At 43.4% G+C, this 14,042-nt stretch overlaps 1 protein-coding gene across 5 annotated transcripts in view; it reads right to left on the reverse strand.

Moving 5' to 3' along the window:
* Positions 1–14,042, reverse strand: part of FECH (ferrochelatase) — a 56,974-nt gene that overhangs the window by 21,214 nt on the left and 21,718 nt on the right. For 3 of the 5 annotated variants that reach the window (XM_060173940.1, XM_060173935.1, XM_060173938.1), the window contains 2 exons: positions 9,069–9,191; positions 4,527–4,675 (listed from right to left, as the gene is read on the reverse strand). In XM_060173940.1, coding sequence (XP_060029923.1) covers positions 4,527–4,675; positions 9,069–9,191 — 272 coding nt within the window. The remainder of the gene's footprint in view (positions 1–4,526; positions 4,676–9,068; positions 9,192–14,042) is intronic. The other 2 variants (XM_060173937.1, XM_060173939.1) reach the window with 1 other exon arrangement.

Here is a 14,042-nt window from a genome sequence, read left to right on the forward strand (position 1 = left end):
CGGTTCGAGCCCCAGCTCCCCACCTGCAGGGGAGTCACTTCACAGGTGGTGAAGCAGGTCTGCAGGTGTCTATCTTTCTCTCCCCCTGTCTTCCCCTCCTCTCTCCATTTCTCTCTGTCCTATCCAACAAGTACATCAATAACAACAATAATAATAACTACAACAATAAAACAACAAGAGCAACAAAAAGGGAATAAATAAATATAAAAAAAAAAATCTTTTGCTTAGCCATTATGCTATTTCCCTGGTTCAGCACAATGGTTTTTTAAAGTTCATGTTTCTAAAAGAAAAAAAAAAAGCAAAAGTATCTACCATAGTATGAGATATGTAAAAGGCATTTATGCTTGAAGAATAAATTATCTTTCTGTCCTTCTCTTGTCTTGAGTTTCTCTTATCTCAGCCAACGACAGAGCCAGACGTGCCGACCTGGGTTTGAGTCAATAGGACCATGCATAAGTACCATGCGCAGAAACACTTTCACAGACGGTAGAGCAGTGACGTGGTGTCTCCCCTCTTGGCTTCTCTCTATCTCTGTCTGGAATTCAAAGGATACCAGGAAAGGTAGAACGTAAGAGAGGGAGGAAGGAAAGAAGGAAGATAGATAAAAAGAAAAGGAATTTGGTGTCTGGCAAGTGGCACAGTGGATCAAGTGTCAGACTGTCAAGCATCGGGTCCAGAGTTCAACTCCTGGCATTTCATTTGCTAAAGTGATGCTCCAACTTTCTCTCTTGTTAATTCTCATCAACAAATCTTTAAAAGAAAAAAAGAGTCTGCCAGTAAAACCGCAAGAGAGAGAAATAAAATATAAGCGCCTCCTACCACACATTTTCTTTATTATTATTACCTTTATTTATTGGATAGAGACAGCCAGAAATCAAGAGGAAGGGGGATGATAGAGAAGGAGAGAGACAGAGATACACCTGCAGCCCTGCTTCACCACTCGTAAAGCTTTCCCCCTGCAGGTGGGGACCAGGGGCTCGAACCCAGGTCCTTGTGCATTGTAATACATGCTCTCAACCAGGTTCACCACCACCCGGCCTCACACAATTTCTGAAGCATTTATAAAATCATAAAACAGAAAACCCCGCCTTGTTTCCCTGCTTTTTCAAAGGATCACACTAGTTCATGTTTAGAGATGATATTGACAACACACAACATAAATATTGAGCAATAGTGAAACCCAGATGTCACTGTCCACAGACTAACTAGAAAGGAGCTACAACAAAGAATGAGAAACAGCCAACATTTAGGCTAAAGTGAAGGGAAAATACGGTATTGGTTGGGTGTGTGGGTGGATTCATTTACGGATATATATAACAGTCCTCTTGAGCTCAAGCCAGGGGACTGTGAATCAGCAGAGCACAATCTTAATGGTAAGAGCAGGATAGAAAAAGGAGATAGCAGAGCAGGTAAGACAGCACAGCCACTGCATACCAGACTTTCAAACCTGAAGCTCTGAGGTCCCAGGTTCAATCCCTGGCACCACCATAAGCCACAGATAAGTAGTGTATTTGTCTATCTGTCTCTCTCTCTCTCTGAAATAATACATCTAAAAACCCAACAAAAGTAAATAAAAAAGTTTAAGAGAAAAAGAAAACTAAATTAAAAAGGAGGGAGCAGCATGTATGCCTGAGAAGAACAAACTGATCGTATTTTCTCTGGCTAGACTGCAAAAAAGGGGAAGGGAGGGCTAAGGACTGAAGTCTTTTCAGTTGTCTGCCCCTTCTAGGCCGCCACATTTATGACCACTTGCATAAGCTGCAGCGAATGGGGGTAAAAGCTGCCGGCAAGCACACCTTTCTTTAAACAAACTCCAGACTGGTGGCTCATCCAGTCTGTTCTGGTGGTCAGAGCTAAGGTGGAGGTGGAACTCACTTTCTAATCTATTTGCAGGAAAGAGAACAATCGGATGTCACAGGGCCCTCACCCACCCCAGAGTTGAAGTTGGCCAGCCAGCTCCTCGTATCTCCTTTTCTCCTGTCCCATCTTTTAAGCTGCAGCCTATGTGCCTGGGTTGTGGGAGCTGCTAAGATACTGCAGGACAGAGAGAGGTGGAGAGGATGGGGCAGGGTGGGGCGGGGGCACTCTGCATCTGCATCAAGGAAGTCAAGTCTTCTGGCAAGGACACGTAAGGCTTGCTGAACTCTGATTAAGGCAGTCTGCTGGGGGCATGGATCAACCTGCCAACGCCATGTCCAGTGGAGAGGCAATTACAGAAGCCAGAATTTCCACCTTCTGCATTCTAAAAAGAATTTTGGTCCATACTCCCAGAGCAGGAGAAATGTTAGGAGAAGATGATTAGAGGGTCCAATTCCATCAGGACCCAGAGAAAGAAGAGGTAGAAAAAGAAGGACATTTGAAAGTAGTAATAGGTGTAGGTGTGACTTAGAAAGGAAGAGAAGCTGGGGACATAGAAGAAATGGGCAAGTATATGTAAGTGCAGACAGTTACAGATACAATAGTCAACCGTATCTGTGACATTGGGAAAACTACAGTTCCCAAGGGAGGGGATGGGGACACAGAACTCTGAAGGTGGGAAAGGCATGGAATCATCCCCCTGTTATCTTGTAATTTTGTAAATCATTATTAAATCACTAAGAAATAATTTTAAAAGGGTGGTCTGCAAAAACACACTTTTAGTAAAAGTAACAGAGGACTCAGCACCAGTGCCTGTTCTGAGAAAGAAATGTGCACAAAGGCTCCTTGCAGGCTGGGCTGAGTTTCACATGGCAGCTGGCTTCCTGGCAGGAGGCCCCAGATGACAGCCTGCACCGGCCTGGCCAGAGTGGTCTGCCCCTAAAAGCAGCTGCCCAGTGAACTATACTGCAGAGAGGCGAGAGGCAGGAGGGGTGCTGGGGAGGGGAGGGTCAGTCTTGCCACGGACGCCCTGGGTTTGAGTCCATACAACACAGGGAGTACCGTGACACAGAGGAAGCAGCGCAGATGGTGGGGCAGTGTTGTGATGTCTCCCTCTGTGTCTAGTTCTCTCTCCCTCTAGGAAATAAAATGGAAAAAAAGAAATCTGGTCTGCACAAGAACCTGGTGCCATATGAGAGAGAGAGAGAGAGAGAGAGAGAGAGATTGATTAAAATAACCATAAGAGCAGCTTAGGAGGTGGGAGAATGCATTCTTTGATCCCCAATACCTCATACACCAGAGCAGGACTCTGGTTTCTCTGTTTCTCATAATATAAAATAAATCTAAAAATAGCCAGACATTTAGCAGCATGTGCAGCACTGTGTTGAATCCATGTCACTGCATGGGACTCTTCTCAGGTAACCTGGGAGGTGGAGACCATGGCCAAACGTTGTGGTCTAGACAACCCCCAGAGGGGGCGTGGGCTGGGGGGTGGGAATCATACCCTCCATCCACACTCCCTTTGTAAATCTGACCACCCTACCAGGCCTGTTTATGGTAATGTATATTTGTTAGAGTTAGTTAAGTTTAGATTCAGTAACATCAAAAAAAAAAAAAAGGCACTGGCATAAGGATCCTGGTTCGAGCCCCCCCAGCTCCCCACCTGTAAGGTAGTCACTTCATAGGCGGTGAAGCAGGTTTGCAGGTGTCTATCTTTCTCTCCCCCTCTGTCTTCCCCTCCTCTCTACATTTCTCTCTGTCCTGTACAATAACAACAATAATAACTACAACAACAATGAAAAACAAGGGCAACAAAATGGAAAATAAATAAATATAAAGAAACTTAAAAAAAAAAAAGGCATCTTTTCTAATGGAAGACCAAACAAAAACTACAGATCTGAGTCATGCCAAACCTTTTACTGTGCTTCCAAAGACACACTGTGGCCTCTGTGGCTGAGCTGTAGGATCATAGTGCCAGCACCCAGTCACAGCAATAACCCTGGTGGCAATAAAAAATAAAAAATACTGGTGTGTCTTGGATATCATTAAATATGGCACTTCCGGTCCATCTGCATAGTTAGTGTTTCATTCTGCACATTATCAATCTGTGATTGAGGGTCTCAGAGGACAGTTACCAGATGTGCACAGTCTCTTCCCGCAGCCACATGCAAGGAGGCTCTTAAATGCCTTAAGGTGGTGGTTTCACCCCAAGCTGAAAGCAGTTGCTGAAAGTTCCTTAGGGCCTCAAGACTGAGGTTGACAGCTATCGAATTCTGCTCCAAATGTGGATCTAATTAGCTACGCACACAGAAAGAGGAGGCCAGAGCAGCAGTCTTCACCCGTTTCCCAGGGATCTCTTTCCAGGGCAGTGATAAATGCACTTTTATTCATGATGCATATAGCGCCTTCTCTGACACATGCTTTAAATTGTCTTTTGAAACTCATGTTCCAAATGTTTACCTTTTTACATCTGCAATATAAGACAGTAGTAGGAAGGGCAATATGGCCCAGCAAAAGGGGTAATGCCTGGAGAATGGGGTTCAGTGGAAGCTCATCAGCTAGGAAATGGCATAAATCAGAAGCTGCGCTTAGCACCCAACAGTGCTTTGAATTTTCTCGCTGGTTTCAGAGAAGCAACTGCACGAGGTGCTAGTCAGAAGATGCCATACCTGTGTCAGGGGACAAGTCATCCAGCAGCTTCACCATGCCTTCTCCTTGCATGGAGGTCCACTTCTTGATGGGTGAGCCGCCTCCAATCTTGTTGTATAACTCTTGAATTTTGGGGGTCCGGCGTTTGGCGATGATGGGTGCCAGCTTACTAAAGCATTTAACATGTAGATAAGTGGATTTTATTCCACCTTAGCAACTTGAGAAATATTTTCTAACTCAACAAAGAGAAAGAAGATACAGAAAACCCTAACAAGATCAATAAAATACAATCTATTGGGAGTCGGGTGGTAGCGCAGCGGGTTAAGTACACGTAGCACAAAGTGCAAGGACCAGCATAAAGATCCTGGTTCGAGCCCCCCTGCTCCCCACCTGCAGGGGGGTCATTTCACAGGCGGCGAAGCAGGTCTGCAGGTGTCGATCTTTCTTTCTCCCCCTCTCTGTCTTCCCCTCCTCTCTCCATTTCTCTCTGTCCTATCCAACAATGACAGCATCAATAACTACAACAATAAAACAACAAGGGCAACAAAAGGGAATAAATATTAAAAGAGATTTTTTAAAAGTTAAAAAAATAGAATATATTAAAAATAGAAGCTTATCCCCACCTGCAGGGGCGTCACTTCACTGGCGGGGAAGCAGGTCTGCAGGTGTCTGTCTTTCTCCCTTTCTGTCTTCCCCTCCTCTTTCCATTTCTCTCTGTCCTATCTAACAACAATGGCATCAATAGCAACAACAATAATAACTACAACAACAATGAAAAACAATAAGGGCAACAAAAGGGAATATAAATAAATAAATAAAATTTCTTTAAAAATAGAAGCTTATAGCCTGGAAAGTGACTCGGTGGGCAAAGGACAGAGCCTGGATGCCTGAGTTTGACCCCCAGCATTGAAGTCTCTTAAGTTAATAAAAAAATTAATAGAAAGAAATTAGAAATTGTACTGGAGTTTGTGTATTGCACAAAAGTAAAAGAATCCAGAGCAAAGAGGAGAAGTCAGGTCCTGGAACATGATGGCACAGGAGGAGCTAGTGAGGGCTGAATGGAAATGTGGAAAACCGAGAAATGTTACACATGTACAAACCACTGTAGTTTACTGGTGACTGTAAACCATTAATCCCCCAATAGAGAGATTAAAAAAAAAAGAAAGAAATTAGAGACAGTGATTGTGAAACCAGAAAACAATGACAACAGCACAAACTGGCACACCTACTAAATGTTAGTGAATTACAGTAAAATGGTGAGTTTCACAATAAAACCAAATCTTCAGTTGTGGAGGAAAAAAATTAATGGATCAGAGGATGTTTGAAATAAATACAAATAATCTAGAAGCTGGAAGCCACCAGCAGCCAGCCTTTCATCTGAGATGAGGGGGAGACGCCCAAAGGGCTGGAAGCAGACTGGATGCCTGTTATTCACCATCTTCACCCTTCCTCAGGCTGTACCCAGCAGGACTATCGATAGGAGAGCTAAGATCAAAGAGATGCACATCCCTCTTTATTTAAGACAATAAGGGGAAAAAAAAAACAGGTGAATTCCCTGAGTCGTGTCAGAGTGCTGTGGTTTCTCTCTTGCTCTGCCTCGCTCTCTAAAAGTACAGAATAAAAATTGGTCAGTATCACACATAAGTTTATTCCCTACCTGTGCAAAAAAATAATAATAATAATTTCAAGATTTATTTGTTATGAAGGAGAGAGGTGAGAAGAAGTTCAGAGTGCTGCCCAGTTCTGGTATAAGAGGGTACCAGGTATTGAACCTAAAGCCTCTGGGATTTCAGACATGCAAGTCCTATTCTCTAAAAACAATTTTAAAATTTTTGAAATTTATTTTCCCTTTTGTTGCCCTTGTTGGTTTTTTTATTATTGTTGTAGTTGTAGTTGTTGTTGTTATTGATGTCGTCATTGTTAGATAGGACAGAGAGAAATGGAGAGAGAAGGGGAAGACAGAGAGGGGGAGAAAAGATAGACACCTGCAAACCTGCTTCATCACCTGTGAATCGACTCCCCTGCAGGTGGGGAGCCGGGGGGCTCAAACTGGGATCCTTACGCTGGTCCTTCCGCTTTGTGCCAAGTGCGCTTAACCTGCTGCACTACCACCCAACTCCCTCTAAGAACTATTTTTAAAAGACAATGCATTGCTCCAGTTCAGTTATCATTAGAGAAATGCAAAGTAAAACTACACTAAAGTGCCTTTTCACATCTGAGAGAATGATTTCCATCAACATTTCAGGAAATGACAGGTGATTGGAAGGTGGAGAAAATGGGGCTCTGCTATACTGATGGTGGGAATATAAACTGGTGCAGCCACTTTGGAAGACTGCCTGGGCAGTCCTAAACAAATGAAAATGGTGGCCAGGGAGGTGGCACAGTGGATAAAGCATTGGATTCTCAACCATGAGGTCCCAAGTTCGATCCCTGGCAGCACATGTACCAGAGTGATGTCTGGTTCTTTCTCTCCTCCTATCTTTCTCATGAATAAATAAATAAATTCTTTATAAATAAATAAATAATAAAATGGAATTCCCTTATGATCCAGCAATACCATTTATCCAAAGGACACTCAAAGCCTAATTTGAAGGAACATATACACCATATGTTCATAGCTGCATTACTCACACTAGCCTAAGAACAGAAGCAGTGGGCAGTGTGCTGGTACACCTGCTTGAGCGCACACATTACAGTGCATAAGGACGTGAGTTCAAGCCCCCGGCCCCCACATGTAGGAGGAAAGCTTCACAAGTGGTGAAGCAGTGCTGCAGGTGTCTCTCTGTCTCTCTCCCTCTCTATCTCCTCCTTCTGTCTCAATTTCTGGCTATCTCTATCCAATAATAAAGATAGGGAGTTGGGAGGTAGTGCAGCGGGTTAAGCACATGGCACAAAGTGTAAGAACCAGCATAAGGATCCCGGTTCAAGCCCCCAGCTCCCCACCTGCAGGGGAGTCCCTTCACAGATAGTGCAGCAGGTCTGCTGGTGTCTATTTTTCCCTCCCCCTCTCTGTCTTCCCCTCCTCTCTCCATTTCTCTCTGTCCTATCTAATAACGATGACATCAATAACAACAATAATAATAGCTACAATAACAATGAAAAACAAGGGCAACAAAGGGAAAGCAAATATAAAAAATTTTTTTAAAGAAATAAATAAAGATAATTTTTTTAAAAAAGAATGGAAGCAACCTAAATACCCATCAACAAATGACTAGCTAAAGAAGTTATGGGATATACATTGCATGGAATGCTACACTGCAAGCAAAAAGATGGCACTGTGTCCTATGGGACAAAATGGATAGAACTGGAGGTGACGATGCTTAGAGAAGTAAGAGACGTAAGACCAGATGGTTTCACTTATATGTGGAATCTAGAGACATGATACACAAGAACTTGAGAAAATTAAAAAAGAAAGAAAGAAAGAAAGAAAGAAAGACAGACAGACAGACAGAAAGAAAGAAAGAAAGAAAGAAAGAAAGAAAGAAAGAAAGAAAGAAAAGAAAGAAAGAAAGAAACCGTAAGACTTGTGAGAACTGTGATGGTTATTTTGGGGAGGTAGAGGGTGGGGATATGGGACTTTGGTGATGGGTGTGGTGTGAAACTATATATTCTAATCTTATAATCTTGTAACCTACTATTAATCACATATTTCAAAAATGGAAAAGAGGGGATCAGGCGTCTCTCTGTCTCTGTCCCTCTCTATCTCCTCCTTTCAATTTCTCTCTGTCTCTATCCAATAATTAATGAATAAAATATTTTTTTAATTTTTTTATATTTATTTATTTTCCCTTTTGTTGCCCTTGTTTTTTATTGTTGTTATTGATGTTGTTGGATAGGACAGAGAGAAACGGAGAGAGGAGGGAAAGACAGAGGGGGAGAGAAAGATAGACACCTGCAGACCTGCTTCACTGCCTGTGAAGCAACTCCCCTGCAGGTGGGGAGTCAGGGGCTCAAACCGGGATCCTCACATCAGTCCTTGTGCTTTGGGCCACATGTGCTTTACCTGCTGCGCTATTGCCCGACTCCCATAAACAAAATATTTTTAAAATGAATAATAAAATGAAAGTCTTCAAAGGGACTTCAGTGGCATCAAAAACCAGTTCAATTTCCAGGTTCTGGGGGAGAAAAGGGCTCAAAGAGAATCCTCACTAACTTGCTTTCTCCAACCTGCAATTCTTGCAAGATCAAATCCTTCTGATAGCTAGCAGAAATGGATAATGCTGCACACATTACAATGTTCAAGGACCCAGGTTCAAGCCCGTGCTCCCAACCTACAGGGGGGAAGCTCCCTGAGTAGTGAAGCAGGGCTACAGGTATCTCTCTCTCTTTCTCCCTATCTCCTCCTTCTCTCTTAATTTCTCTCTGTCTCTATCCAACAATAAATAAAATAAAAAGATTAAAAATAAATAAATAAATTCTTTTTTAAAAAATCACCTTTAAGAAAGAAAGGAATAACACTGCTCTTTAGCAGACACTAAAATCCTTACAGAATTTAGACATACATAAGGCAAAATATGCAACGTCGAGCTTATCGAAAAGGACAGTGTCTCTAGGCATCTTACTTCTGAAAAGGAAGCGTCATGAGGTCCCGGTCCAGGAAGAGCCTCAGAAGGAAGTCGTGAACGTCTTCAAGGGTTTCAGGGCCGCCCATGTTTAGCATTAATATTCCAGTTCTGGGGTTTCTACTAAACAGAAAACACAATAATGAATTTGGAACACTTTTTATTTTGCACTGGGTAGAATCTTGGCTCAGCTAGCAACTGTTCCTTGCAAAGGAGGGAACCTCCAGGTCCTTCCGGTGGCTTCCTGCTTGGAAAGGAGTCTAGTTTCCCGTCCCTGTTGGGAGTGCACAAGGTTGCTGGTTGTCGCGTGCCCATCTCTGACTCTGCCTTTCATCTCCTACATCCTCGACACCCCTCAAGATTTCCCCCAACACACAGTTGGCCCTACGGGAAGGGGTGATGTTACATGAAACAAGTCAGAAGGGGAAAACAATTATCAAATAATTTCATGCACATGATGTGGGATCTATGAAATTAAAAGCAAGGGGATGGGCAGGGTGAGACCTGTGTAAGCCCTGGGCTCAAGACTGCAGACCCTGGGTCACTAAGCCAGGTGGGCTAGAACATATTTTGAGGAGATGCAAAACTGTACTCTTGAGACAAAAGCAGGCTTATAAAACAGTACTCGCTCAATAAAAGTCAATTAAATATAAATAAAATGATGATAAACTGTTGACCCTGCACAAAGATCCCATCCTCTGAGGACTGAGAGTCAAAGGTGGAAATATGAAACTACCCTAAGTTTGCAACATCTGCTCATGGGAATGCCTTACAAATCGACAGGGCCCTTCATCTCTCACATTTCTTCCTCTGCACAAGAGGAAATCCACCACCTGCCTCAAAAAAAAAAAAAGTTGTTTTGTAATTAACATAATCCGGCACCCAGTGAGTTCCATCTACACAGAGAACACTTGAAATTTAAGGCATGTCGCCAGGAAGTGACGATATGTTCAGTGGCACAGGCCTCTGAAAGAATTCACAGCAAGCAAACCGTGGAAAAGGACAAAGGTGGTTAATTTACTAGACGTGGTAGTCGGGCGGTAGTGCAGCAGGTTGAGCACAGGTGGTGCAAAGCACAAGCACCAGCATAAGGATCCTGGTTCGAGCCCGGCTCCCCACCTGCAGGGGAGTCACTTCACAAGTGGTGAAGCAGGTCTACAGGTGTCTATCTTTCTCTCCCCCTCTCTGTCTTCCCCTCTTCTCTCCAATTCTCTCTGTCCTATCCAACAATGACAACATCAATAACAACAACAACAATAACTACAACAATAAAAAACAAAGGCAACAAAAGGGAATAAATAAATATTTTAAAAATTTACTAGATGTACACCAAGTGGTGGAACTTAAGGAACACAACAGAAAGAGAAAATACGAAGTAAACCTTGGGTTGTGTGTGCTGTATTGCACCAAAGCCAAGGATGTGAGGTGTGGGGAGCCTGGCGCATGATGGCGGAAAAAGCCTGACGTTAAGTACATTCGAGTAAGAGTGTGCTGCAGACACCTATCATGGGGGATGAGAAACTGTACCCACTTGTTAAAAACTGTACACTAATCCATAGCCACCCCAAACAAAGTTAAGAAAGGAAGGAAGGATGGGTGGGGGTGACAGCATAATGGTTATGCAAACAGACTCTCATGCCTGAGGCTCCTAAATCACAGGTTCAATCCCTCACACCACCATAAGCCAGAGCTGAGCAGTGCTCTGGTGTTTATCTGTGTGTCTCTCTCTCTGCATCTCTCTCAAAAATAAAAAAAATTAATAAAAAAAAATTTAAAAAAAAGAAAGAAAGGAAGGGAGGAAGAAAGGGAGGGAGGGAGGGAGGGAGGAGAAAAACAAATACACTAACCAGGGAAATAACAGTAGACAGAGGTAGAGAGAAGCCAACTACAAAGAGATGGAGAAGCTAGGGGGTTGGTTATACAGAAAATCTTCTTGCTGGTCAGCAATGGGATTTTTCGCGTTATTTCCCCTGTGTTTGCTTCTGATTTATTTTGTAGATCGTCTGTCTCATAACTGGGGTTAAAGATGATGATATTTGGGGGTCGGGCAGTGGTGCAGCAGGGTAAGCGCACGTGGTGCAAAGCGCAAGGACCAGCGGAAGAATCCCGGTTCCAGCCCCCGGCTCCCCACCTGCAGGGGAGTCGCTTCACAGGCGGTGAAGTAGGTCCGCAGGTGTCTGTCTCTCTCCCCCTCTCTGTCTTCCCCTCCTCTCTCCATTTCTCTCTGTCCTATCCAACAACAACATCAATAACCACAACAATGTTAAACAACAAGGGCAACAAAAGGGAAAATAAATCAATATTAAAAAAGAAAGATGATGATGTTTGTCCGTGGTGTTCTGCTTAGATACACATACCCCATGAAAGCAGGATGTACTGGAAAATACAGAGTATCGTGGATACAAGACAGGATAATGTAAGAACAGAACATGTTGGGAAGTATGTCTTCACATACTGTGCCAGAGTACCTTCTCTGAAATTGTTAGTTAACCGCTGACAGGCTTGTGCCTATAATTTCAAACCTACAAGATATGCTATCAGCCCTTCCCTCACACTGCCCTGCTCCCTTCTCGTCAGTCAATTATTAAGTTATTCCTTGCTACTCAGCTTCCTCCTTTACTCCTTTTTCAGTGTCTCCTGCTATGATAAACTCCAGTCCTCACTCCACACTCACCCCTCATCTAAATCAGCTGTTCAAGTGATTCCAGCAAGAAACTGCTCTGAATTATTCAAATTAGGCTCAGGCTAAGGAAACAAGCGCTGAATGAGCAAGCAGAAGCCAGAAGAAACCAAAATCACCTAACAACTTTAAAAGTCAAGCCAAGAAAGAGGACAGGGATGCAAAACTATAACCAAAACCCAGAGCAGCTCCAGACCAGTTCTCTGCCCCTGGAGGGACAGGTGGAGCCAGAGAGGGACAGAGTGGCTACTCAGGCTTCTAGCAGCCAGGTGGGGTCAGGACCAGACTTGGAACTGAGGGCAGAGCTTGGGATGGCCATGGAGAACTAGAGGTTGTGTGTCCTCATGAGCCATGGGCAGCTAACAGTGTGATGACGGAGTGAGTCTGAGGGTGAGGAATTCCCGTAAATTAAAAAAAAAAAAAAAAAAAAAAAAAAGATGCTGTTCACATACCAGAGAAGCTGTGATTTTATTATTAGGGGAGGGGGACACAATGGCCAAACCCAAGGCATCAAAGGTGCAAAGCATGTGCTCTTAAGTCTGAGTCATACCCTAAGCTAAAACTTGCCACTTATTTAAAGAATTTATTTACTTATTAATAAGAAAGATAGGAGGAGAAAGAAAGAACCAGATATCACTCTGGTACATGTACTGCTGGGGATGGAACTCAGGACCTCATGCCTCAGAGTCTGATGCTTTATCCACTATGCCACCTCCCAGACCACAAATTTGCATTTTTTAATTGTACATCTTGGGGCCAGGAGGAGGCACACTCAGTGGAGCACACACCTTAAAGTTCCTGGTCCCCACCTGTAGGGGACACTTCATTCGTGGTAAAACAGCGTCTCTCCTTCTCTCCTTCCCTTTCTAACTCTCCCTCCCTATCAAATTTAATAAAAGCAAATAAACTGTACAAAAATAATAAATTATATGTCTAAAGGGTTTTCAGCACAGTCACAAGGTTACATGACCATCACAACTCTAATTCCAGAACATTTATCTCTCCTCTCTCTCTCTCTCTCTCTCTCTCTCTCTCTCTCTGTTTTCTTTTCTCTTTTCTTCTCTTGCCACCAGGGTTATCACTAGGGTTGGTGCCTGCACGACAAATGGCTCTTAGTGGCCATTTTTTTTTCTTTTTTATTTAAGAAAGGATTAATTAACAAAACCATAGGGTAGGAGGGGTACAATTCCACACAATTCCCACCACCCAATCTCCATATCCCACCCCCTCCCCTGATAGCTTTCCCATTCTCCATCCCTCTGGGAGCATGGACCCAGGGTCATTGTGGGTTGCAGAAGGTAGAAGGTCTGGCTTCTCTAATTGCTTCCCCGCTGGCTGAACATGGACGTTGACTGGTCAGTCCATACTCCCAGTCTGCCTCTCTCTTTCCCTAGCAGGGTGGGCCTCTGGGGAAGCAGAGCTCCAGGACACATTGGTGGGGTCTTCAGTCCAGGGAAGCCTGGCTGGCATCCTGATGACATCTGGAACCTGGTGACTGAAAAGAAAGTTAACATACGAAGCAAAACAAATTGTTGAGCAATCATGTACCCAAAGCTTGGAATAGTGGAAAGGAAGTGTTAGGGAGGTACTCACTGCAAACTCTAGTGTACTTCTGCTTTCAGGTATATATTTTGCAGTAGTTTACGGATACGTGTGAACATATGCTCTCTCTCACAGAAACTGGTGTATATCTAGGTTTTGGGACTTTGTTAGAAAGTGAACCACCTGAGATGGAATTAGAGTATACTATGAAAGGAAAGGTCTCACCCGAGTAATGAAGCTGAAGGGTTGTCATTCCACACGTGAAAACACAATGGAATACTATGCAGCTATCAAGAACAATGAACCCACCTTCTCTGACCCATCTTGGACAGAGCTAGAAGGAATTATGTTAAGTGAGCTAAGTCAGAAAGATAAAGATGAGTATGGGATGATCCCACTCATCAACAGAAGTTGAGTAAGAATATCTGAAAGGGAAACTAAAAGCAGGACCTGACCAAAATGTAAGTAGGGCACCAAAGTAAAAACCCTGTGGTGAGGGGTGGACATGCAGCTTCCTGGGCCAGTGGGGGGTGGGAGTGGGTGGGAGGGATGGGTCACAGACTTTTGGTGGTGGGAATGGTGTTTATGTACACTCCTAGTAAAATGTAGTCATATAAATCAGTAGTTAATTAATACGAGAGGGGGAAAATTAATTGTATGTCTAGAAGTTTTTCAAAACACAAACTGAATCTTTTCAATATATAGGCTGTGTAATTGATATGCAGACTCTCTCAAAAGCCTAGACCAAGTAG

Source organism: Erinaceus europaeus, chromosome 15 (genome assembly GCF_950295315.1).
Source record: "Erinaceus europaeus chromosome 15, mEriEur2.1, whole genome shotgun sequence".
NCBI classification, from domain to species: Eukaryota; Metazoa; Chordata; class Mammalia; order Eulipotyphla; family Erinaceidae; genus Erinaceus; species Erinaceus europaeus.